We start from the raw sequence: 27,986 nt of genomic DNA, 5'->3' as shown, positions 1-27,986 counted from the left end.
GAAGTGGGTGGGACTAGAGAGACACAGACACACAGAGGCCTCTCATCCAATCCATTTCCTTTACCAGAGGTGTCCATAATTAACTTCTGCTTGGTTGTCCCTTCCAACCAGATATAAGGAGTCTGAGGACCCTGTATCCATGAGTCAGATACCTTCTTCCTCTGTGGTAAGACTCCTTAGATTTTTACATTTGTCTCATATTTGTCCTCAGCATCTGAGGCGGTAGCTAACTGCATTGTTTGAGTTCATAATTTAATGTATTGTAAGGCCTTACAATATGCAATCAAGTGGCATTGATTTAAAATGTACTTTAATTGTGTTTTGCTTCAAATCTGTCACGTTCATTCAAGGTGAAAAGTGCTGCACCTGCATTTGTTTGTAAATTCAGGGGGGGTGGTCAAGAATGTAGCTGGATTGTCAGGGCTACTTGACAGAATGTACAGTAAAGTAGGAAAATGAATGTTACCAGTTGCAACTGTAGTTGAATTGGACATGGCTGTAATGATGGAGTTGAATGATGCCATTCAAAATGTTTCTTGCCCTTCGGGTGCCAAATTACAAGGTTTTAGACTTGTTCGTATTCACAACACCCTAATGTTTCACAGGATCCTCCAAGACATACAAATTAAACTGTAGGAGGGGAAAAAGGTGAGACATGGTTTGTCTTCACATAAAAAGTGATGAAAAAAATTATGTGTGAGATACAGTACCGCTCACTCTGTTGACTGTGGAGGAAGCACCACAGAGTCAATCATGTTTCTTGTTTCATCTCTTTCCTAGTGAACCGTCACCATGAGTACGGACGCAGAGATGCAAATCTACGGCAAGGCTGCCTTGTACCTTCGTAAACCCGAGAGGGAGAGGATGGAGGCACAAGCCGCACCCTTTGATTCAAAGAACGCCTGCTATGTGACAGACGTCAAGGAGCTGTACCTTAAGGGTTTGATCACTGGCAGGACAGAGGGAAAGTGTACTGTCAAAGTCACAAATCCTGACGGCACTACAATGGTAAGTCTGATCTGAAAAGTATTGAAGTAAAAAAATTATCCAAATTGTCAAAAACATGCCAAAAGCTAATATGAAATCAGTAACGAAAAAAAGATTAAGAAGCATTTCTTTGTTCTTTTTTTAAGCAGAATATAACCTTCAGAAAAAGCATTTTTATTGCTGCTATTTAAAACTGTCATGGAATTATTGATAATGACAAGTCAAGAATCTCCATGTATTTGTCAGCGCGTGATTACAAAGTAGTTGGATTAAATGGGGGTAACCATTTTAATGAGAAAAAAGCATTGAGTCATGACCAGTTCGATCCGTGTGAAATCTAGATTTCTGACTGTTTCAGGACAAAGAGTTCAAAGAAGCAGACATCTACCAGATGAACCCCCCGAAGTACGACAAGATTGAGGACATGGCCATGATGACCTACCTGAATGAAGCCTCTGTGTTGTATAACCTCAAAGAGCGTTATGCAGCATGGATGATCTATGTAAGAAACCTGCATAAACATACACACATACTGTAAATGAACATAAGAAATTCCTACATGCATGAACATGAGAAATACACACGTGAAGTACTACACTCAAATGAATAGTAGAAACCAAAACATACCAATACAGTAGACCCACATTAGTATACCATAGTACACCCACATCATCACAAAAATCCAGGTAAAAGTCCATCTAACTTTGCTAAACTCCTAATTGAAATCCCTTTCATCCAGACCTACTCTGGGCTCTTCTGTGCCACGGTGAACCCCTACAAGTGGCTCCCCGTGTACGACGAAGTGGTTGTCAACGCCTACAGAGGGAAGAAGAGGATGGAGGCTCCACCCCATATCTTCTCTGTCTCTGACAACGCCTTCCAGTTCATGATGATTGGTACGAGCTCTCATGGAGAAATGGATGGATGGATGGATGGATGGAATCTACTGTCTTCTAGTCTAAATTAGAACAGTTTGCTGGGAAGCGCTCATTTCACTAGCCTTGAATGGAAAATATTCCAAAATGAAATTCATGATGATGCTTATGAATACAATGATGTACTCCAAATGTTGATTGATTATAATAAGCAACATGTTTTTTTGGTTCCAGATAAGGAGAATCAGTCCGTCCTGATTACGTAAGTTGTTTTCTATCATTTCACTTGAGAAGGTGTTTCTATTCTAATATATTGGGTGACTTGGTGTTATAAAATACAGGACATTATGAATGGATTAGGCTTTCTGTAGTAATGACTTGGGTGTTATAAAATACAGGACATTATGAATGGATTAGGCTTTCTGTAGTAATGACTTGGGTGTTATAAAATACAGGATATTATGAATGGATTAGGCTTTCTGTAGTAATGACTGGGTGTTATAAAATTCAGGACATTATGAATGGATTAGGCTTTCTGTAGTAATGACGTGGGTGTTATAAAATACAGGACATTATGAATGGATTAGGCTTTCTGTAGTAATGACTGGGTGTTATAAAATACAGGATATTATGAATGGATTAGGCTTTCTGTAGTAATGACTGGGTGTTATAAAATACAGGGCATTATGAATGGATTAGGCTTTCTGTAGTAATGACTTGGTGTTATAAAATACAGGACATTATGAATGGATTAGGCTTTCTGTAGTAATGACTGGGTGTTATAAAATACAGGACATTATGAATGGATTAGACTATGCTTAACAATGACTCGATGAGGGGGAATATTAATTAATTATTTACTTATGTTAGAAAACGTGTCTGCAGTGTATTTTTCAAAGCTATTTCTTAGTGAAAGCCAATCTGACATTCAAACATGTGACTAAACCAATCTTTCTCTGTCATATAAACCAGTGGAGAATCCGGTGCAGGAAAGACTGTCAACACCAAGCGTGTCATCCAGTACTTTGCCACCATTGCAGTTTCTGGTGTCAAGAAGGAAGCAGACCCCAGCAAAATGAAGGTAACACATTTTAGTTTGGTGTTCTGTGTAAACTTTGTTTTTCAAGCGGTGAATAGTTTTTTAATTAAAGTGTATTCTAGTTTCTGAGAAACTTGTGTTTGTCTCAATCAGGGGTCTCTTGAAGATCAGATCATTGCAGCTAACCCTCTGCTGGAGTCTTACGGTAATGCCAAGACAGTGAGGAACGACAACTCGTCTCGCTTTGTAAGTATGAAGGGCATACTGTGGACGTGACCTTCAATTGGAAAAAATATTTTAGTAGTTCCCTATAGGTGTCATAATACCCATAAAACCTTGCGGTAAAAACAGGGAAATGCGTCCAGTTGTTTTTCCACCTTTTATTTCTCCCATAGGGGATTTTAGAAACACTTTAAATAAGGGCTGTGGTCCGTGTAGGCTCACCCTGGCGTGACGTTTTGATCACCATGTCAATCAGAAAAGGTGACTTTTATCAAAATATTTTTCTCTATTTACTCTCAGATTTTCAAAATGCTAATTAGCATCATGCTAATAGACATGGAAGCTCCTGCAGGTCATCTCTAGCTGACACCTTTGCTAACAGCTATTGACAGAATGTACCATTTAAATAAAGACAGAATGTACCATTAAAATACATGTAGCCAATTGAATCATTACTACATTTAGCTAACATTAGATAGTTAAGTTAGGCACTCTCGTCCAGATCATTATGGCATTTGTAGTTCTTTATGTTAGCCACATTAGCAGGGAATTAGCATTTCATTTGTTGTGGCTAAATACAGGCAAAAATATTTAGCTAAAAGTCACCTTGTCTTAGATAGATTTATATGGTTATCAAAACTACACGCTAGAGTAAGCCTACACAAAACCCAGCACTTGTTTTAAGTGTTTTTAAAATCCACTATTGGTAATATGAATGGTGTGTATAAACGTTTGGAACCATTTCCCTGTTTGACCGCTAGGTTTTATGGGTATTACGACTGATACTGTGGTGCTCTATGGTTTTGTCAATAGATGTCAAACAAATTGCATCTTTTCAAGGGGTCTAACAAAGTAAAATATTATATTTATTTAGTTGACCTATTTCTAACCACCATGCTTTACAACAGGGTAAATTCATCAGGATTCACTTCCAAGGAGGAAAACTGGCTAAAGCTGACATTGAGACCTGTGAGTTGGTTTCCCTTGTTTCTCAATGCTTTCCTTAAATCACACAGAATATTTGTTGGAGATTGAATCATCAAATGTAATGTTATCTTATGTTGTCTCTCTCTCTCTCTCTCTCTCTCTCTCTCTCTCTCTCTCTCTCTCTCTCTCTCTCTCAGACCTGCTAGAGAAGTCCAGAGTGGCCTTCCAGCTGCCCGCTGAGAGAGGCTACCATATCTTCTACCAGATGATGACCAACCACAAACCTGAGCTAGTTGGTAAGGCAAAGTACAGGTTAAGGTGAAATGATTTACACCGCCATCTGTGGAACTTATTCAAATGTTTCCTAGTCCACACTGTTAATATTATTATAATGAGTACTTCCAAGGTAACAAGGCATCTAAACATGAGGCAGGTCTTTCAAGGTCTTTCCTGGGAAAGATCAAGTAATGCACTGTGATACACTAGTCCAGGAGCATCAGTCCCCCTCTTTTGATGCTATGCATTATATACTGCATGTTTCCTTGAGTCCATCTATTTAGTAAAGGAGGGAGAGATACTGTAAAGGTAGGACAGCAGAATTCTCAGTGATTTAACTGACAAGCCATTCTCCGTTGTCCACAGAAATGACACTCATCACCACCAACCCTTACGACTTCCCCATGATCAGCCAGGGTCAGATCAGTGTGGCCAGCATTGACGACAAGGTCGAGCTGGATGCCACCGATGTGAGTGATACAAAGTGTGAACCAAACTCTAGATATGGAATGGGTAGGCACACAATACACACTGAATGCATTGATTAAACTCATATTGTGCTGTCATATACTAGTGTGTTGGCCAAAAGTAATCATGTGGAACTGAGAAGCCAGTTAATTCTAACCATCCCATTTGTTCTGGACTGAATACAGAATGGTAGTGTACTGTAACTGAGCAAACTACCGTTCAGTTCTTCACTGTTGTACTTCCTGTTTAATACCAGGATGCAATTACAATCCTGGGCTTCTCTAACGATGAGAAAATGGCCATCTACAAGCTGACAGGAGCTGTAATGCACCATGGCAACTTGAAATTCAAGCAGAAGCAGCGTGAGGAGCAGGCCGAGTCAGACGGAACCGAGGGTGAGTCCCACTCGTAAGACGTAATATATGGAAAGCATTAGTCCCTTTCCCCAATGTAGAAATAATAACGTAAGAAGTTCATTCCACGGAAACGGATGTGTTGTGATTTTCATTTAAAATGTATGACTAACATAAATCATACATTTTACAGTTTAACAAACCATTCAACTCAACTTTTAACAATTTACACTGAAAATATTACAAAAAAACATTTACTGTGCAGATGTGCAAAGTTTGGTAACAAGAATTCTAGTAAAATCTCCCTCAGTTTTTCTGTGCCCAACACTGCTCTGAATTCAGATTCAACAATGTCTGCAAATAGCACAACTGGGTGATTTGAAAAGTCAATATAATATAATACCCATAGCAAAAATGTTTATCTTTAATTTATAATACATGGAAACTATGAGAATAGAAAGGTTCAGTACTTTTGTGAAGCATCACAGCACAATTGAAAAATGGCAAATAGAAACTGGAGATAGATGGGAGAGGTTGAGGGTAGCTAAAGGATTTGACTAAAAACAAACAGAAGACAACTGTTGTAAAATATCCGTAAAATGTGTATAGTATGTATAAACTGGAAGAAGTAGCCTAAGTGTTGCTGTCCATTAGTTTACTCCAAATAGGGGAGATGTGGTAGGGTTAGGGGCAAATATAGACTTTGGGCATCACAGTACATTAGAGCTCAGTGGAGTACAGTACAGCACAGCACAATATAGTACAGTAGAGTAGAGTAGAGTTCAGTACAATACAGTATGGTATATTATAGAGTACTCAACTTGTGTCCAACTTTGTACTGAACTCTACTGTAAAGTGCTGTACTGTACTGAACTATACACTACTGTTCTGAACTATACACTACTGTACTGTACTATACACTACTGTACTGTACTATACACTACTGTACTGTACTATTCACTACTGTACTGTACACTACACTACTGTACTGAACTATACACTACTGTACTGAACTATACACTACACTACTGTACTGAACTATACACTACTGTACTGAACTATACACTACTGTACTGAACTATATACTACACTACTGTACTGAACTATACACTACTGTACTGTACTATACACTACTGTACTGAACTATACACTACTGTTCTGAACTATACAATACTGTACTGAACCATACACTACTGTACTGTACTGAACTATATACCACACTACTGTACTGAACTATACACTACTGTACTGAACTATACACTACTGTACTGTACTATACACTACTGCACTGAACTATACCCTACACTACTGTACTGAACTATACACTACTGTACTGAACTATACACTACTGTACTGTACTATACACTACTGTACTGAACTATACACTACTGTATTGTACTATACTATACTGAACTGTACTACACACTACTGAACTCATATCCAATCATATCAAATGTATTTATATAGCCCTTCTTACATTAGCTGATATCTCAAAGTGCTGTACAGAAACCCAGCCTAAAATCCCAAACAGCAAGCAATGCAGGTGTAGAAGGACGGTGGCTAGGAAAAACTCCATAGAAAGGCCAAAACCTAGGAAGAAACCTAGAGAGGAACCAGGCTATGTGGGGTGGCCAGTCCTCTTCTGGCTGTGCCGGGTGGAGATTATAACAGAACATGGCCAAGATGTTCAAATGTTCATAAATGACCAGCATGGTCAAATAATAATAATCACAGTAGTTGTCGAGGGTGCAACAAGTCAGCACCTCAGCAGTAGATGTCAGTTGGCTTTTCATAGCCGATCATTCAGAGTATCTCAACTGCTCCTGCTGTCTCTAGAGAGTTGAAAACAGCAAGTCTGGGACAGGTAGCATGTCCGGTGAACAGGTCAGGGTTCCATAGCCGCAGGAAGAACAGTTGAAAGTGGAGCAGCAGCACGGCCAGGTGGACTGGGGACAGCAAGGAGTCATCATGCCAGGTAGTCTGAGGCATGGTCCTAGGGCTCAGGTCCTCCGAGAGAGAGAGAAAGAAAGAGAGAAAGAGAGAATTAGAGAGAGCATACTTAAATTCACACAGGACACCGGATAAGACAGGAGATGTACTCCATATATAACAGACTGACCCTAGTAGACTGACACATAAACTACTGCAGCATAAATACTGGAGGCTGAGACAGGAGGGGTCAGGAGACACTGTGGCCCCATCCGATGATACCCTCGGACAGGGCCAATCAGGCAGGATATAACCCCACCCACTTTGCCAAAGCACAGCCCCCACACAACTAGAGGGATATCTTCAACCACCAACTTACCATCCTGAGACAAGGCTGAGTATAGCCCACAAAGATCTCCGCCATGGCACAACCCAAGGGGGGGCGCCAACCCAGACAGGAAGATCACGTCAGTGACTCAACCCACTCAAGTGACGCACCCCTCCTAGGGATGGCATGGAAGAGCACCAGTAAGCCAGTGACTCAGCCCCTGTAATAGGGTTAGAGGCAGAGAATCCCAGTGGAGAGAGAAGAACCGGCCAGGCAAAGACAGCAAGGGCGGTTCGTTGCTCCAGAGCCTTTCCGTTCACCTTCCCACTCCTGGGCCAAACTACACTACATATGACCTACTGAAGAGATGAGTCTTCATTAAAGACTTAAAGGTTGAGACTGAGTCTGCGTCTCTCACATGGATAGGCAGACCATTCCATAAAAATGGAGCTCTATAGGAGAAAGTCCTGCCTCCAGCTGTTTGCTTAGAAATTCTAGGGACAATTAGGAGGCCTGCGTCTTGTGACCGTAGCATACGTGTAGCATATGTGTAGGTATGTACGGCAGGACCAAATCGGAAAGATAGGTAGGAGCAAGCCCATGTAATGCTTTGTAGGTTAGCAGTAAAACCTTGAAATCAGCCCTTGCCTTAACAGGAAGCCAGTGTAGGGAAGGCTAGCGCTGGAGTAATATGATCAAATGTTTTCGTTCTAGTCAGGATTCTAGCAGCCGTATTTAGCACTAACTGAAGTTTATTTAGTGCTTTATCCGGGTAGCCGGAAAGTGGAGCATTGCAGTAGTCTAACTATACACTACTGTACTGTACTGTACTATACTGTACTGAAATATACACTACTGTACTGAACTATACACTACTGTACTGTACTGTACAATACTGTACTGAAATATACACATTCTGTACTGTATAAACTTGTGAACCCAACTGTGGTTTATGACTACTATGATTTCCCATTGTAGCCAATTCAATTTCTTTCCAGAAATTCTGTTACCGATGAATTATTCATAAACAAAATTGATATGAGTAGAAATACTAACTAACTAATCTACCTTTACTAGCTAACTAATCTACCTATACTATACACTACACTACTGTACTGAACTATACACTACTGGGCTGAACTAAACACTACACTACTGTACTGTACTATACACTACTGTACTGTACTATACACTACTGGGCTGAACTAAACACTACACTACTGTACTGAACTATACACTACTGTACTGTACTATACACTACTGAACTGAACTATACACTACTGGGCTGAACTAAACACTACACTACTGTACTGTACTATACACTACTGTACTGAACTATACACTACTGGGCTGAACTAAACACTACACTACTGTACTGAACTATACACTACTGTACTGTACTATACACTACTGAACTGAACTATACACTACTGAACTGAATTGATATGAGTAAAAACACTAACTAATTGGCAGGTCTCCCTTTACTTGTTAATTCTGTAAAGCTTCATTGTTCTCCCGCCTCATGAGGTAACAGAATTTTAATGCACAAGGCAATGTTTTTTAAACTTACAGAAGGCAGAAACATTTCTCCAAAACAAAATATAAGTGTTGATATTAGTTGTATTCCTAATACCTTTCAAGACTTTTTCTGCTGTTTTATAAAACCCATGTTCATCTGTTTGACCAGAAATCAAAGCATTTGTTTATTCATCATTTTCAAGATGGCAAATGGTAAAACAAATATATATATATATATATTTTCCTTAATTTCTAGAAAATATAGACTCTTAGCTTTCATTTGACACCCAATTTGACATGCGCCTATGAACTTCCCATGTTGGTGCTCATTGGTCCTTTTACAGGGAAATGAACAAGACAGACGGTGCCACATGAAAGTCAGGCAGGATGTACATTTTGGAGATCAAATTCCAACCTCCAGAAATGATTTGAATAATGGATGTGGGTGAAAATGAAAACTGAACTGATAAAAGTTGTCAGAATCAAGTGATCTGTTGTTGTTGGTTTTCTCTCCAGTGGCTGATAAAATCGGCTACCTGCTGGGCCTGAACTCAGCTGAGTTGCTGAAATGTCTGTGCTACCCCAGAGTGAAGGTCGGCAATGAGTACGTGACCAAGGGACAGACTGTGCCTCAGGTAAGGCGGTTAAACACAGCATCAAATATTTTCTGACCACATGAATTATTTTGGGGACAATTGCATTGCTTTTTATAAATACTTAGGTTGTTTTTCCCAACCTTATCACTGGACATGGTCAATATATCATGTATTAATTTGAGGCATTATCATTGAAGGTTTATAATGCAGTCATGGCTCTGGCCAAGTCCATCTATGAGAGGATGTTCTTGTGGATGGTCATCCGTATCAACGAGATGTTGGACACCAAGAATCCAAGGCAGTTCTATATTGGTGTGCTCGATATTGCCGGATTTGAGATCTTTGATGTGAGTATGAGACCAGAACAAGACAATTAGTTGTGATTCAGAAGGATTACAGCCTTGTATCATGAAATGATCCCTTCTGAAATTCCATCAACAGTACAACAGCATGGAGCAGCTGTGCATCAACTTCACCAATGAGAAACTGCAACAGTTTTTCAACCACACCATGTTCGTCTTGGAACAAGAGGAGTACAAGAAGGAGGGAATCGTCTGGGCCTTCATTGACTTCGGCATGGACTTGGCTGCCTGCATTGAGCTTATTGAGAAGGTAAGTTGTCTGTAAGGATTATAATAGGATGCAACATCAAAGCTCATAGGGAGCGCATTGAGAGATATTAACACAATGGTACAACATATCTGACTGTTGAGAACTCAATATGTTTCCTATGATGACCCCTAAATGAATATAATCCTATAAAATGATGTTTGCTAAAGGAACAAATGTGATCCGAAATGCAAATGTTTTTACATCACACAGTCACTTTAACTATACGTTCATGTACATATGTACATACTACCTCAATTGGCCCGAACAACCAGTGCTCCCGCACATTGGCTAACCGGGCTATCTGCATTGTGTCCCGCCACCCACCACCCCCCAACCACCCCCCAACCCCTCTTTATGCTACTGCTACTCTCTGTTCATCATATATGCATAGTCACTCTAACCATATCTACATGTACATACTACCTCAATCAGCCTGACTAACCAGTATGTAGCCTCGCTACTTTAAATAGCCTCGCTACTGTTTTTCACTGTCTTTTTACTGTTGTTTTATTTCTTTACTTATCTATTGTTCACCTAATGCCTTTTTTGCACTAGTAGAGCCTGTAAGTAAGCATTTCACATTAAGGTCTACTACACCTGTTGTATTCAGCATTTCACTGTAAGGTCTACTACACCTGTTGTATTCAGCATTTCACTGTAAGGTCTACTACGTGACAAATAAACTTTGATTTGATTTGAAATATCACTCATTTGATAAACATCTCTTTTTGTAAAGCCATTGGGCATCTTCTCCATCCTTGAAGAGGAGTGCATGTTCCCCAAAGCTTCAGACACTACCTTCAAGAACAAGCTGAACGACCAACATCTTGGCAAAACCAAGGCATATGAGAAACCCAAGCCTGCCAAAGGAAAGGCAGAAGCCCACTTCTCCCTGGTGCACTACGCCGGCACTGTGGACTACAACATCACTGGCTGGCTGGAGAAGAACAAGGACCCCCTGAACGACTCAGTTATTCAGATGTACGGGAAGTCCTCAGTCAAACTGTTGGCTGCCCTGTATCCCGCTGCCCCACCTGAGGGTAAGACCAGCATCAAGTCAAAAGATTAAATTAATAAGCAACAGTTACAACTCAGACCCACATTGTCTTTAAAGCACTGGCCACCAACCTTTTCAGAGTCAAGATCACTTTGTGAGTCAAAATGCAAGCCAAGATCTACTGCTGAGAATTGTTTTAACAACGACTTAGAAAACACAAGCCTATGCAACATGAACCAATTAAAAACAGTCCTGTAGCAATGAGGTTTGTTCAGTAGGCTGTAGGCCCAATACATTATCACTGTATACAGGTTATACTTGAATTGCCCTGCCAATTAGATGTTTTTCAGACAATTTTAAAATTGTATATATATATATATATATATATATATATATATATATATATATATAAAGACAATAGGTATATGATCACACTGGTAATAGATCATTTGTCGTATTACTGATTGAGACACAGCTGAGTAATGGTTCATAACAGTAATAATAATTAATAATAAACTGAAATATTCCTCGATATTAAATAAGACACAAGCCACTAATAATAACAACACAAGCATATCAGAACACTTTGCTTTACTCGTTCATTACAGCTGCAGTGCTGGTTGTAGTCATTCATTACAGAAGCAGTGCTGGTTGTAGTCATTCATTACAGCTGCAGTGCTGGTTGTAGTCATTCATTACAGCTGCAGTGCTGGTTGTAGTCATTCATTACAGCTGCAGTGATGGTTGTAGTCATTCATTACAGCTGCAGTGATGGTTGTAGTCATTCATTACAGCTGCAGTGCTGGTTGTAGTCATTCATTAGAGTGATGGTTGTAGTCATTCATTACAGCTGCAGTGATGGTTGTAGTCATTCATTACAGCTGCAGTGCTGGTTGTAGTCATTCATTACAGCTGCAGTGCTGGTTGTAGTCATTCATTAGAGTGATGGTTGTAGTCATTCATTACAGAAGCAGTGCTGGTTGTAGTCATTCATTACAGCTGCAGTGCTGGTTGTAGTCATTCATTACAGAAGCAGTGCTGGTTGTAGTCATTCATTACAGCTGCAGTGATGGTTGTAGTCATTCATTACAGCTGCAGTGCTGGTTGTAGTCATTCATTACAGCTGCAGTGATGGTTGTCCTCATTCATTACAGCTGCAGTGCTGGTTGTAGTCATTCATTACAGCTGCAGTGCTGGTTGTAGTCATTCATTACAGCTGCAGTGATGGTTGTAGTCATTCATTACAGCTGCAGTGATGGTTGTAGTCATTCATTACAGCTGCAGTGCTGGTTGTCCTCATTCATTACAGCTGCAGTGCTGGTTGTAGTCATTCATTACAGCTACAGTGCTGGTTGTAGTCATTCATTACAGCTGCAGTGCTGGTTGTAGTCATTCATTACAGCTGCAGTGCTGGTTGTAGTCATTCATTACAGTGATGGTTGTAGTCATTCATTACAGCTGCAGTGATGGTTGTAGTCATTCATTACAGCTGCAGTGCTGGTTGTAGTCATTCATTACAGAAGCAGTGCTGGTTGTAGTCATTCATTACAGCTGCAGTGATGGTTGTAGTCATTCATTACAGCTGCAGTGCTGGTTGTCCTCATTCATTACAGCTGCAGTGCTGGTTGTCCTCATTCATTACAACTGCAGTGCTGGTTGTCCTCATTCATTACAGCTGCAGTGCTGGTTGTAGTCATTCATTACAGCTGCAGTGATGGTTGTAGTCATTCATTACAGAAGCAGTGCTGGTTGTAGTCATTCATTACAGCTGCAGTGATGGTTGTAGTCATTCATTACAGCTGCAGTGCTGGTTGTAGTCATTCATTACAGCTGCAGTGATGGTTGTAGTCATTCATTACAGCTGCAGTGATGGTTGTAGTCATTCATTACAGCTGCAGTGCTGGTTGTAGTCATTCATTACAGCTGCAGTGATGGTTGTCCTCATTCATTACAGCTGCAGTGCTGGTTGTCCTCATTCATTACAGCTGCAGTGCTGGTTGTCCTCATTCATTAGAGCTGCAGTGCTGGTTGTAGTCATTCATTACAGCTGCAGTGCTGGTTGTCCTCATTCATTACAGCTGCAGTGCTGGTTGTCCTCATTCATTACAGCTGCAGTGCTGGTTGTAGTCATTCATTACAGCTACAGTGCTGGTTGTAGTCATTCATTACAGCTGCAGTGATGGTTGTAGTCATTCATTACAGCTGCAGTGCTGGTTGTCCTCATTCATTACAGCTGCAGTGCAGTTTGTAGTCATTCATTACAGCTGCAGTGCTGGTTGTAGTCATTCATTACAGCTGCAGTGCTGGTTGTAGTCATTCATTACAGCTGCAGTGCAGGTTGTCCTCATTCATTACAGCTGCAGTGCTGGTTGTAGTCATTCATTACAGCTGCAGTGCTGGTTGTAGTCATTCATTACAGCTGCAGTGCTGGTTGTAGTCATTCATTACAGCTGCAGTGCAGGTTGTAGTCATTCATTACAGCTGCAGTGCTGGTTGTCCTCATTCATTACAGCTGCAGTGCTGGTTGTAGTCATTCATTACAGCTGCAGTGATGGTTGTAGTCATTCATTACAGCTGCAGTGCAGGTTGTCCTCATTCATTACAGCTACAGTGCTGGTTGTCCTCATTCATTACAGCTGCAGTGCTGGTTGTAGCATGAGTGGAAGTAGGGAGAACACGCATTTTATGTCTCATAAAAGTGTTGAACAAAGTGTTGAATAACAACTTAAACATGAACTAACTCATTAAAACAACATCGCTCTGCTGTATTTGTCGAGTCTCTCTAGTCATAGTTTATATCGTTTTTACATCTCAATGTAGTAACTTTGTTGTGGGTCCGATTCTTGTTTTGACAGTCTATGGAGTCTATGGCTCGAGGAAACTGTACAGGCACGGTGCTCTGAGCTATCTGATTGGCCAGCAGTAGGCCTATACGTGCAGTTGATTTGCTCTCTACCTTCAGACATGAAACGGTTTAAAATCCTGATCGACATGTTGGTGACCAATGCTTTAAATTCTTTGAATGAATCACAATTTATCGGGGTTATGACTGGGTTAATTTACTCATTCAATAGGTGTTATTTTGCACAATCCCGTTGGCAGCATTTGATTCTCTCATTTCTAATGATATTTTACTTATTTACATTTGAACAGATACAACCAAGAAAGGAGGCAAGAAGAAGGGTGGCTCCATGCAGACTGTGTCGTCCCAGTTCAGGGTGAGCTTTTGAAATGTGTATTTTCAGTCCTCCAAAAGGAGAATTGATTAACATAACTGATTTCTGAGAAAATGGTTTGTAACCCTCTTCCAGGAGAACTTACAAAAGCTGATGACCAACTTGAGGAGCACTCATCCTCACTTTGTGCGCTGCCTGATCCCCAACGAGTCAAAGACTCCAGGTACAAGAAATATTGACTTGAATATTACATTTTATCAATACAGTGTCAGTAACCTTAACAATCCTTTAATCTGTTAATAAGTATTAAAGAGACATGGTTTGTTTTTCCAGGTCTGATGGAGAACTTCCTGGTTATCCACCAGCTCAGGTGTAATGGTGTTCTGGAGGGTATCAGGATCTGCAGAAAGGGCTTCCCCAGCAGAATCATCTATGCTGACTTCAAGCAGAGGTACACTCACACAACACACACACACACACACACACACACACACACACACACACACACACACACACACACACACACACACACACACACACACACACACACACACACACACCTGCTCCAAGTGATTTCCCAGCATCAGAATAGGCTTAGCTTTTATGTAATATAACCAACCTATTACAACTTTACATTTGTTAAAAATGTCTCCTCATTCAGGTACAAAGTACTGAATGCCAGTGTCATCCCCGAGGGCCAGTTCATGGACAACAAGAAGGCTTCTGAGAAGCTGCTTGGGTCCATTGATATAAATCACGATGATTACAAGTTTGGACACACCAAGGTCAGTCAAATACCACCCCCCCCGTCCCCACAAATGCTGACATCCAAACACAACTTCAATGATCATTTAAACATGAACCATTCAACATCTCTCCAGTTGATTTATCCATTATTTATTCTTAATTTAAAGGGTCAATCAGCAGTTGCATCCATTTTTTTTAAATGATACATTAATGATATGTAGCCATTGATTCTTGAAGAATATAACGTATAAATGCCTCATGAGCTTAGTTCAACTGTGGAACCCGAAGGATAAGCTTGTTTTACTCTAATGGTTTGTAAACTAAGTAAATGTAAACTAACACTATATAGCCTCAAAAAATGGTTAAACCTATCATTTAATAGCATGGATGGTCAGTCCTTGCATCCTGTCTATGAATTTGAGAGTTGTTACATTTCTCCAGCCCAATCCCTCTTTTTTTTACTGAAATAGGGGCAGGGAGTACATTTAGTTATTTCTTCAACTGCTGATTGACATTTAAACTTGTGAAAAAGGTGGAAAAAGTTTTCTTCAAATTCGTACAAGTATAGAAACTCATTAACTCATTATCATGTGCATTGTGTTAGAGTGGTATGGCTTCAGTTATCTGTGTACATTATTCACCTACAACTCTGCAATAACTTCCAACTTCTAGACAAGCTGTCCCATGGTTTGTTTGTTAGCACTGCAATCTTTATATTGGTCAAATGAATCTAGTGATGTTGTTCCCCTGTTCTGATCCAACCCTTTCTATCTGTCACCAATTCAAATCAATTCAATTCAAGGGCTTTATTGGCATGGGAAACATGTGTTAACATTGCCAAAGCAAGTGAGGTAGACAACATACAAAGTGAAAATATAAAGTGAAAAACAACAAAAATTAACAGTAAACATTACACATACAGAGGTTTCAAAACAGTAAAGACATTACAAATGTCATATTATATATATATATATATATACAGTGTTTTAACAATGTACAAATGGTTAAAGGACACAAGATAAAATAAATAAGCATAAATATGGGTTGTATTTACAATGGTGTGTGTTCTTCACTGGTTGCCCTTTTCTCGTGGCAACAGGTCACAAATCTTGCTGCTGTGATGGCACACTGTGGAATTTCACCCAGTAGATATGGGAGTTTTTCAAATTTGGATTTGTTTTCGAATTCTTTGTGGATCTGTGTAATCTGAGGGAAATATGTCTCTCTAATATGGTCATACATTGGGCAGGAGGTTAGGAAGTGCAGCTCAGTTTCCACCTCATTTTGTGGGCACCATCTGACTCTGGTTCCAATGGCCATGTTGACCTGTGTCTCAGGTGTTCTTCAAAGCCGGTCTGCTGGGTGTCTTGGAGGAGATGAGAGACGAGAAGCTGGCCGTTCTGGTCGGCATGGTCCAGGCTCTCAGCCGTGGATTCCTCATGAGAAAAGAGTTCACCAAGATGATGGAGAGGAGGTGAGGAAGAGTAGACATCTTGGCAAAGCTTTCTGTGAACCACCTGAATGTAATGCATAATGATCACATACTGTATATGCTGTGAGTTGATCAGAATGAGAAAGTAGGTCTTATAATGTTCTATTAGTGCTGCAGTTTGGGATTTGGCAAAGCTGTTCAGTTGTCTTTTATATTGGTGATATTTACCCATTCATTATTAAATAATATAAAATGCCTCCTGATTTAAGTATGACCTGTCAGTCCTTGCATCTAGAACTCTGTCTATGAATGTAAGAGTTGTTCCATTTCCTTAGCTCCGTTCCTCAGCTGTATACTCAAAGTGTTTGGGGGGAGGTTGTTGTTCTTCAAATCCCAGAATGTAGCTTTAAGCACGTCACTCACCATGTCACTCTATCCTCTCTGTCGACCAGAGAAGCTATCTTCACCGTCCAGTACAACATCCGTTCATTCATGAACGTGAAAACCTGGCCATGGATGAAGGTGTACTTCAAGATCAAGCCCCTGCTGAAGAGCGCTGAGACGGAGAAGGAGCTGGCCAACATGAAGGAGAACTTTGACAAGATGAAAACAGACCTGGCCAAGGCTCTGGCCAAGAAGAAGGAGTTGGAGGAGAAGATGGTGTCCATTCTGCAAGAGAAGAACGACCTGGCACTCCAAGTTGCATCTGTGAGTGAGAAATGATCTTCATAAGGTCATATTTTCATACACATGAATACACCATTTTTCTTATTGCACATGTTAAACATATATTTTATGAATATTGATTTGCTCTGAACTCTATGACTTAATAAATTCCATATTTTGATAAACAAAGTGAGGAGGCTGATTTTTCTCCTGTTCTGAAATCAGGAATCAGAGAATCTGAACGATGCTGAGGAAAGGTGTGAGGGACTCATCAAGAGCAAGATTCAGCTGGAGGCCAAACTCAAAGAAACGACAGAGAGGCTGGAGGATGAGGAGGAGATGAATGCTGAGTTGACTGCCAAGAAGAGGAAGCTGGAGGATGAGTGCTCTGAGCTGAAGAAGGACATTGATGACCTGGAGCTCACCCTGGCCAAAGTGGAGAAGGAGAAGCACGCCACTGAAAACAAGGTCTTGTGTCTTACCAAAGACAGTTTAACCAAACAATAACTCATACCATAATCAACTCAAAAAATTGCTCAACAGAAATGGAAATCCAGATGTATTGTAACGAAATAGTAGAATAGTGGTACTCCCCACATTTATTGTATGTTCAGCTGCCCCTCATTCTGAACTTCCATTCAGTACACTGGCATGGCGTACACTGCCACCTAGTGTTGAATCTATAGAACAGTACCTGTTGACACATTTCTAATCTGAATTAAATGAATGCAATACATATGAAACTAAATCTCCCATTTATGTGAAGTAACAAAAGGCTAATTATGTGGTGGCCGTATTCAGGTTAAAAACCTGACAGAGGAGATGGCGTCTATGGATGAGAGTGTTGCCAAGCTGACCAAGGAGAAGAAAGCCCTCCAAGAGGCCCACCAGCAGACACTGGACGACCTGCAGGCAGAGGAGGACAAAGTCAACACTCTGACCAAGGCCAAGACCAAGCTGGAACAGCAAGTGGACGACGTGAGTGGAGTTTGACATTTTGGCCACGATAGTATGTAAGATGTTATTATCTTCTGTTGTTTAGATTTGAACAATACATGTGTGTTCTTATCTTGTAGCTTGAGGGTTCTCTGGAGCAAGAGAAGAAGGTCCGTATGGACCTTGAGAGAGCCAAGAGAAAGCTGGAGGGAGATCTGAAACTGGCCCAGGAGTCCATAATGGACCTGGAGAATGACAAGCAGCAGTCTGATGAGAAAATCAAGAAGTAAACAAACAATACCTGCTGTATTGACAATAATGGTTGTTCTTGTCTAATTCTTGTCTAATTCTTGTAATTATAAATTAGCATTTACATGCGATACGTATGATACTCTAACTTCACTCTATCAAACCCAAACCAACCTTGCAATCAAAATGTTTGTGTTTCTTAGGAAGGAGTTTGAGACATCCCAGCTCCTCAGTAAAATAGAGGATGAACAGTCTCTGGGAGCTCAGCTACAGAAGAAGATCAAGGAACTCCAGGTACAGTACAGGACCTAAGCTCCAGTACAGGAAAGAACACACCTGAAACATCTCCTAAAAAAATATTCTAGTAGCACACATTTTTTGGAAGGTGTGGTTTCTTATCATAGTGGTTTTGGTTTCCGCATGGGACGCTATCTACTGAATATATTAGTGTAACTGGTTTTGTATGAACACATTTAAAAAATATATATATACTATTATTGTTTTATGTATTGTAGTATCCATCAACTGTGCTCCTGCCCCCTGTTCTAGGCCCGTATTGAGGAGCTGGAGGAGGAAATTGAGGCTGAGCGTGCTGCCAGGGCTAAGGTTGAGAAGCAGAGAGCCGATCTCTCCAGGGAACTTGAGGAGATCAGCGAGAGGCTGGAGGAGGCTGGAGGCGCCACTGCTGCTCAGATTGAGATGAACAAGAAGCGTGAGGCAGAGTTCCAGAAGCTGCGTCGTGATCTTGAAGAGTCCACCCTGCAGCATGAGTCCGTAGCCGCCGCTCTGCGCAAGAAACAGGCCGACAGTGTGGCTGAGCTCGGGGAGCAGATCGACAACCTGCAGCGCGTCAAGCAGAAGCTGGAGAAGGAGAAGAGTGAGTACAAGATGGAGATTGATGACCTCTCCAGCAACATGGAGGCCATCGCCAAGGCTAAGGTAAGTAGTGATGTTTTGATCAAGCAGTGTTGAGGAGGGTCAACTACATTACCATTCAAGTGAACTGAAGTTGACAGGAGTCTCATATATAAAGTAATCATGGAACATGTTTCACTAACAGGGCAATCTGGAGAAGATGTGCCGTACTCTTGAGGACCAGCTGAGCGAGATCAAGACTAAGAATGATGAGAATGTTCGCCAGATCAACGACATCAGTGGACAGAGGGCCAGACTCCTGACAGAAAATGGTACCCTCATCAACAATGGACAACAAACCAATTCATTCTTCAGTAAAACATAATAACATGTATTGGGGGCTGTATCCACGTATTCCAGTCCACAGAGTTTCTACTGTTCTGACTTAAACTGTAATGGTCGCACTTTAGAACCATTTGTTACATTATCAGAGAAAATATTTTATTCAGATTACTAATACTTTTGAAAAACTAGAGGATTACTTATTTGATTACTTTTAAATTGAGAAATGATGTTGGTCAAAAAATAAATTGACTTCATTTGTTTTCTCGCAAGTTTGTTAGTTCCACCTGAGCGAGTCTGACCACAATTCAGAGACCACTATGATGACACACCAAATGGGTTTGATGGATGATTTTCGTCTGCTTCTCATGCCTCTTAAGGGGAAAGTAATCCAAAAGTAATGTAAAGTAATCAGATTACATTACTGAGTTTGGGTAATCCAAAAGTTACGTTACTGATTACACTTTGACAGGTAACTGTAACTTCTGACAGGTAAAAGTAACTGTAATGGGCTACATTTAGAAAGTAACCTACCCAACCCCGAATATTTAACACCTAACATTGCCCTACATTACCATGAAATACATGTTCAATCTTAGAGAACAGAGACCCAATTAACAAGATGTCCCTCTGTCCCTGCAGGTGAGTTTGGCCGCCAGCTGGAGGAGAGGGAATCTCTGGTGTCTCAGCTGACCAGAGGCAAACAGGCCTTCACCCAGCAGGTGGAGGAGCTGAAGAGGCAGATTGAGGAGGAGGTCAAGGTAAGGGAATTTTGAAATCCCAATGTGTCCCTTGAGACAAAATGATTGCCCACTCCTGATCTAGACAGTGATTAGGCCACCCTCAGAGACTTCTACTGTCATTTGTTTTACTATCTCTCTTAGTCTTTACATTTCTCTCTTTGTCTCGAAAAGGCTAAAAACGCACTGGCCCACGGTGTCCAGTCTGCCCGCCATGACTGTGACCTCCTGAGGGAGCAGTTTGAGGAAGAGCAGGAGGCCAAGGCAGAGCTGCAACGCGGCATGTCCAAGGCCAACAGTGAGGTGGCTCAGTGGAGGACTAAGTATGAAACTGATGCCATCCAGCGCACAGAAGAGCTGGAGGAGTCGAAGTGAGTCGCACGGAACAGCAAAACTCAAATGTAGGGTGTGGATAGTGAGTGGTAGGGAACTCTAAAAGAAGGTCACGTTGAGATGTATTGTAACGTTTGTAAACCCTCTGTCATCCAACAGGAAGAAGCTGGCCCAGCGTCTGCAGGAGGCTGAGGAGACCATTGAGGCGACCAACTCCAAGTGTGCCTCCCTGGAGAAGACCAAGCAGAGGCTGCAGGGAGAGGTGGAGGACCTCATGATTGACGTTGAGAGAGCAAACGCCATGGCCGCCAACCTAGACAAGAAGCAGAGGAACTTTGACAAGGTGAAAATTAATTATCCTCAACCTAGAGTGATATTTTCTGTCTGCTGTATGATCAAATGTAGCATAATTCTAGCATATTTCTGATTCAAAACTCTTTATCAAGACCTAATGAATATACCATTGATTTCCTTAGGTTCTGGCAGAGTGGAAGCAGAAGTATGAGGAGAGCCAGGCTGAGCTGGAAGGAGCTCAGAAGGAGGTTCGCTCAATGAGCACTGAACTCTTCAAGATGAAGAACTCCTACGAGGAGGCTCTGGATCATCTGGAGACTCTGAAGAGAGAGAACAAGAACCTGCAACGTGAGCATTTGACAGCAGTTCTATTGTACTCATGTTTGACTAGTGTAAACATCAACATTTCAATTTTTTTCAACTTATAATCGATATTCCTTTGAACAACCCAAAGGAGTGGGGGCATTTAGATTTACAAGAACCTATGAAGTGCTGATTAATTCATGAATCAAATTGTATTTGTTACACGCTTCGTAAAAAACAGGTGCTTACGGCCCTTCCCAACAATGCAGCGAGAAAAAAAGGAAATAATAGTGAAAAAATAACCCGAGGAATAAATACACAATGAGTAACGATAACTTGGCCATGTACACAAGACACCAGTACCGAGTCGATGTGTAGATGTGTAGATCATTACATAGTAACCAATAGCTACCCAGACTTATGGCTTGGGGTAGAAGCTGTTTAGGGTCCTGTCTGTTCCAGACTTGATGCATTGGTACTGCTTGCCATGCAGTAGCAGAGAGAACAGTCAATGATTTGGGTGGCTGGAGTCTTTGACAATATTTAGGGCATTCCCTGACACCGGCTGGTATAGAGGTCCTGGATGGCAGGAAGCTCGGCCCCAGTAATTATTTTCATTCTATGTCAACTTCATTGCATTGACAATACCCACTTAAAATCTCCCAAGTCTAAACTGCTCCTGTGTTTGGTGTGTGCAGAGGAGATCGGTGACCTAACTGAGCAGATCGGAGAGACTGGCAAGAGCATCCATGAGCTGGAGAAGGCCAAGAAGACCGTGGAGACAGAGAAGTCTGAGATCCAGACTGCTCTGGAGGAGGCTGAGGTACAAACTACAGTTGTTTGATGGGAAAAGCAGTGTTCATTTGATCATTTGGATCCCCATGAGCTTTTGCAGAAGCATCAGCTACTCTTCCTGGGGTCCACAAAAAACACAAGACAACAAATAACAAAACACTGATAGACAAGGACAGTCACACAAATGTAAGATACAACATACAAACAATACAACTAAAGTGGTACACTAGCCAACGCCAGCTACAGTCCCACACTCCCTGTATTGGTGTTTATTGTAGTCATATATATTTAATTCCTTGGGTTATACACATCCAAATGTATTGAACACAATTGGCCTGACTGCTTCTCTTTGTCCAGGGAACACTGGAGCACGAGGAATCCAAGATTCTGCGTGTGCAGCTGGAGCTGAACCAGATCAAGGGTGAGGTGGACAGGAAGCTGGCTGAGAAGGACGAGGAGATGGAGCAGATCAAGAGGAACAGCCAGAGGATGGTTGACTCCATGCAGAGCACCCTGGATTCTGAGGTCAGGAGCAGGAATGATGCCCTGAGGGTGAAGAAGAAAATGGAGGGAGACTTGAACGAGATGGAGGTTCAGCTGAGCCACTCCAACAGGCAGGCCGCTGAGGCCCAGAAACAGCTGAGGAACGTCCAGGGACAGCTCAAGGTAAAGGGACTGGGATATCAGGCAAAAAAAACCTGAAGGTTAGGGAGAGATTTGTTTGTGAATCTGTAGGAATGAATAGAACAGAGAAATTGAATTGAGTTGACTAATATAGTGTAGAAAGGTAGAGATATTGGGGAAATTCTTATCAATTAACATTTCTTTCACTGACCCTATCACTTCTACTTCCACAAGTCCTAATGAACCCATGTCATTGTGAACCCCAGGATGCCCTGTTGCACCTTGATGATGCCGTCCGCGCCGCAGATGACATGAAGGAGCAGGCAGCCATGGTGGAGCGCAGGAACGGTCTGATGGTGGCTGAAATCGAGGAGCTGAGAGTTGCTCTGGAGCAGACAGAGAGAGGCCGCAAAGTGGCTGAGACTGAGCTGGTAGACGCCAGCGAGCGTGTTGGACTGCTGCACTCCCAGGTATGGGTCAAAATCCGTTTCTAATGAAACTCAACCAAGCATACCATTTCTGCCTTGTGACCTGAAAGTTGTCTTGAGAGTCACATGTTGTTTCTTACTTCTCCTCCAGAACATCAGCCTTCTGAACTCCAAGAAGAAGCTGGAGTCTGACCTGGTGCAGGTGCAGGGAGAGGTGGAAGACATTGTCCAGGAGGCCAGGAATGCAGAGGAGAAGGCCAAGAAGGCCATCACTGACGTGAGTCCTTATGTTCAATTGCATTCACTTGATTTGTATCCAAAGACCAATGCTATCTGGGATGGTTTAACAGAACAAAGATCTCAGAGGAACGTTATGATTGGTGCCAAATGGTGCATAAATTAAATAAACTACGATTCCAGGCGGCCATGATGGCTGAGGAGCTGAAGAAGGAGCAGGACACCAGTTCTCACCTGGAGAGGATGAAGAAGAACCTGGAGGTCACAGTCAAGGACCTGCAGCACCGTCTGGATGAGGCTGAGAATCTGGCCATGAAGGGAGGCAAGAAGCAGCTCCAGAAACTGGAGTCCAGGGTGAGTTAACAGCTGGGTGGATTAGGGTGGATTGAAATACTGATTGCTGGAAATGTATTTCATCATACAAATACACAGGAGCATTGTGTAATGACTTTCTCTCAATACCTTGCGAAAGTATTCGGCCCCCTTGAACTTTGCGACCTTTTGCCACATTTCAGGCTTCAAACATAAAGATATAAAACTGTATATCTTTGTGAAGAATCAACAAGTGGGACACAATCATGAAGTCGAACGACATTTATTGGATATTTCAAACTTTTTTAACAAATCAAAAACTGAAAAATTGGGCGTGCAAAATTATTCAGCCCCTTTACTTTCAGTGCAGCAAACTCTCTCCAGAAGTTCAGTGAGGATCTCTGAATGATCCAATGTTGACCTAAATGACTAATGATGATAAATACAATCCACCTGTGTGTAATCAAGTCTCCGTATAAATGCACCTGCACTGTGATAGTCTCAGAGGTCCGTTAAAAGCGCAGAGAGCATCATGAAGAACAAGGAACACACCAGGCAGGTCCGAGATACTGTTGTGAAGAAGTTTAAAGCCGGATTTGGATACAAAAATATTTCCCAAGCTTTAAACATCCCAAGGAGCACTGTGCAAGCGATATTGAAATGGAAGGAGTATCAGACCACTGCAAATCTACCAAGACCTGGCCGTCCCTCTAAACTTTCAGCTCATACAAGGAGAAGACTGATCAGAGATGCAGCCAAGAGGCCCATGATCACTCTGGATGAACTGCAGAGATCTACAGCTGAGGTGGGAGACTCTGTCCATAGGACAGAAATCAGTCTTATATTGCACAAATCTGGCCTTTATGGAAGAGTGGCAAGAAGAAAGCCATTTCTTAAAGATGTCGTTTAAAGTTTGCCACAAGCCACCTGGGAGACACACCAAACATGTGGAAGAAGGTGCTCTGGTCAGATGAAACCAAAATGGAACTTTTTGGCAACAATGCAAAACGTTATGTTTGGCGTAAAAGCAACACAGCTCATCACCCTGAACACACCATCCCCACTGTCAAACATGGTGGTGGCAGCATCATGGTTTGGGCCTGCTTTTCTTCAGCAGGGACAGGGAAGATGGTTAAAATTGATGGGAAGATGGATGGAGCCAAATACAGGACCATTCTGGAAGAAAACCTGATGGAGTCTGCAAAAGACCTGAGACTGGGACGGAGATTTGTCTTCCAACAAGACAATGATCCAAAACATAAAGCAAAATCTACAATGGAATGGTTCAAAAATAAACATATCCAGGTGTTAGAATGGCCAAGTCAAAGTCCAGACCTGAATCCAATCAAGAATCTGTGGAAAGAACTGAAAACTGCTGTTCACAAATGCTCTCCATCCAACCTCACTGAGCTCGAGCTGTTTTGCAAGGAGGAATGGGAAAAAATGTCAGTCTCTCGATGTGCAAAACTGATAGAGACATACCCCAAGCGACTTACAGCTGTAATCGCAGCAAAAGGTGGCGCTACAAAGTATTAACTTAAGGGGGCTGAATAATTTTGCACGCCCAATTTTTCCGTTTTTGATTTGTTAAAAAAGTTTGAAATATCCAATAAATGTCGTTCCACTTCATGATTGTGTCCCACTTGTTGTTGATTCTTCACAAAAAAATACAGTTTTATATCTTTAAGTTTGAAGCCTGAAATGTGGCAAAAGTTTGCAAAGTTCAAGGGGGCCGAATACTTTTGCAAGGCACTGTAGATAATGAAATTGTATCATTACAGATCCCTTTAATTAAAATTGTGAAAGTACATAGGTACAGACAACAATTGTGCCTCCTTGACTGGGTAGAAGAATATACCTCTGTTGTACTAAGATTTGTTGCGTCTGATTTCACCACCTCAAACAAATGCCTTTTGTCCATAAAGGTTCGTGAGCTCGAGACTGATGTGGAGGCTGAGCAGAGAAGAGGTGTAGATGCGGTCAAGGGAGTCCGCAAGTATGAGCGCAAAGTCAAGGAGCTCACCTACCAGGTAACAGAAAGTGCCTTCTTCCCAAACTTGACACTAACACAGACAGGTTTGTGTATAAAACTATGTGGCATTGATTCTTTGATCTTGTCCCACAGACTGAGGAGGATAAGAAGAATGTTGTCAGACTTCAGGACCTGGTAGATAAGCTGCAGATGAAAGTCAAGGCCTACAAGAGGCAGGCTGAGGAAGCGGTGAGTCACATACTTCGTCAGCGTACATTGATAAACATATTTTTTCCCTTGTAGACATTACAACCCTTAATATCCATACAGTTTAGTTTAGGCTTTAACCAATGCCTCGCAAAGAAGAGCACTGATTGGTAGATAGGTAAAAAAAAATGGCAAAGGAATTAACATGTTACATGAATGCTTTATATCTGCAAGGATTGGGGAGTATTTCAGGGTGAAGAAAAAAACAGAATGGTGTAAAGCACAGGCCAAATCCTAGAGAAAAAACACATTCAGTCTGCTTTTCACCAGACACTGGGAGACAAATGAACCTTTCAGCTCGACAATAACCTAAAACACAAGGACACATCTACACTTGAGTTTCTTACCAAGATAACAGGGAATGTTCCGGAGTGGCCTAGTAAGGAAACTAAGGGAAATGAGAAACGGTGATATCAGGTGTGGCTAAAGTTGTTCATGGCCAAATTCACCCTGTGAATGGGAGGATTTCCATCCCACTCGCCATCCACTTCTTTTGGTGTAGGTGGACCAGGAGTGGGGGGTAATCTCCACCTTTGAATTTAGTCTGCTTTCAGCCATATTGATCGCTAAAATGGGCTACAAAAGCAAAACAAAAACTAGTCTATCGTTCCGGACCTGTACAGGCCGTCAGTTGATACACTCAACTAAAAAACATTTTTTAACAGCGTATAAATGAAGATAAAATAGCTTACAGACAAATACTCGCTCCAAACACATTCTTTAAACAGACACACTCATCCAGAGAAATTAGGGTTACGTGCCTTGCTCAAGGGAACACCGACAGACTTTCACCTAGTTGTCTGCGGGGTTTCAAACCAGCAACCTTTCGATTACTGGCCCTACGCTCTTAACCGCTGGGCTATCTGTGGCATAGAATGAGCTGTGGGTAGCTAGTGAGAAGGATTTTTGACTTATATCTTCTTGAAAAATGATGGCGAGACTTAAAAATGTCTGTATAGCAATGATCAACATCCAAATGGACAGATGTTGAAGAATTATGAAAGTATTGCACAATCCAGACATTTAGACATAAAGACACAAAGACACAGCCAAAGATGTGAATACCTATCTAGTCCTGATATATATAGATATATTTTTTTTTTATTAATACCAATGGGTTTTTTTTTAAATAGTTCCTCTAATTTGATTTTACAGTGTATGTTTTGTAGATCGTTGACAAAAAAAAACGAATTTAAATCCATTTTAATCTGAATTTGTAACACTATAAAATGTGAATAAATCCAAGGGGGTGTGAATACTTGTTTTAGACACTGAACACCCCTGGAGGCAGTGGTTTGATCCCCCATTTCACCACTCATTCTCTCTGCTGGATCATCCATCTCCCTATATACATTGTTATCCTAAATCTGTCAACAACAAAAAGCATTGAAATACCTTAATTAAGAAAAAAATATATTAATTTGCTACCTGAAGCTTCAAACTTTGAATGCTGATTTTATGCTTCCCCCTCTCTTTTCCGCACCCAGGAGGAACAAGCCAACGGCCACATGTCTAAGTTCAGGAAGGTTCAGCATGAGCTGGAGGAGGCTGAGGAGCGTGCTGACATCGCTGAGTCTCAAGTCAACAAGCTCAGAGCCAAGACCCGCGACACTGGAAAGGTACGGAGCTGCTGCTAAACCTAAACCTGACTCATGTTCAAATATGGCCACATCATCACCACTTATGAGTCGGTCCTCACAGAGGTCAATACAAAACTTTTACACTCACTAAAATGTATTTAAGATCTCTAAGAACCACATTTCAGGTAGGGTCAAAATAGATGAATTCAATCTAAGATGGTACTTCAAAATTGAAAATCAAAGTTCAGCACTGAGCCATTAATGCTTCATCCATTACATTATCTCTAACTGTTCATATATTCATATATTTTACATGTTCATTATTAATACTCATCCATTATTTTCTTTCTGTCTTCCTTACAGGGCAAAGAAGTTGCTGAATAAACAAGACCAAAGTCTTACATCATTTTCCTGTGTTGCATAAAATATGATTTTCACGGTGAAATGTTTAACTTGGATTAAAAACGTGTCGGCTTACATACACTCTCTTTGTGACTGTGGACTCATTACTCAGCAAACATCTGTTTTATATCATACAAATATTGTACTTTAATTTAAGGCGCAATCTAAG

At 41.3% G+C, this 27,986-nt stretch overlaps 1 protein-coding gene across 2 annotated transcripts; it reads left to right on the top strand.

Annotated features, from left to right (window-relative positions):
* LOC110509123 (myosin heavy chain, fast skeletal muscle-like) lies at window positions 1-27,898 on the top strand. 2 transcript variants are annotated; one of them, XM_036966375.2, is made up of 41 exons: window positions 1-166; window positions 606-648; window positions 781-1,008; window positions 1,346-1,489; window positions 1,727-1,883; window positions 2,097-2,124; window positions 2,835-2,943; window positions 3,055-3,147; window positions 4,032-4,092; window positions 4,248-4,346; window positions 4,693-4,796; window positions 5,051-5,189; window positions 9,439-9,557; window positions 9,716-9,865; window positions 9,960-10,130; window positions 10,867-11,170; window positions 14,281-14,345; window positions 14,439-14,526; window positions 14,637-14,754; window positions 14,965-15,088; window positions 16,388-16,524; window positions 16,935-17,190; window positions 17,374-17,616; window positions 17,950-18,126; window positions 18,225-18,370; window positions 18,537-18,627; window positions 18,883-19,272; window positions 19,394-19,520; window positions 20,173-20,291; window positions 20,445-20,641; window positions 20,763-20,946; window positions 21,080-21,245; window positions 21,899-22,023; window positions 22,353-22,661; window positions 22,886-23,089; window positions 23,199-23,324; window positions 23,468-23,638; window positions 25,522-25,626; window positions 25,722-25,817; window positions 27,323-27,454; window positions 27,779-27,898. In XM_036966375.2, exons 3-41 carry the CDS (start codon window positions 793-795, stop codon window positions 27,797-27,799), a joined length of 5,811 nt encoding a protein of 1,936 aa, XP_036822270.2. In that variant the 5' UTR covers window positions 1-166; window positions 606-648; window positions 781-792; the 3' UTR covers window positions 27,800-27,898. The 2 variants fall into 2 exon arrangements, with proteins under 2 accessions (XP_036822270.2, XP_090081400.1); XM_090225274.1 differs by lacking the exon at window positions 606-648 and having other exon boundaries at window positions 5-166.
* The last annotated feature ends 88 nt before the right edge of the window (window positions 27,899-27,986 follow it).

This window comes from Oncorhynchus mykiss, chromosome 28 (genome assembly GCF_057628025.1).
Source record: "Oncorhynchus mykiss isolate SJ-2025 chromosome 28, ASM5762802v1, whole genome shotgun sequence".
In the NCBI taxonomy this organism is placed as follows: domain Eukaryota; kingdom Metazoa; phylum Chordata; class Actinopteri; order Salmoniformes; family Salmonidae; genus Oncorhynchus; species Oncorhynchus mykiss.
The sequence above is the reverse complement of the archived record's forward strand: the minus strand, read 5'-3'. Positions and strand labels throughout refer to the sequence as shown.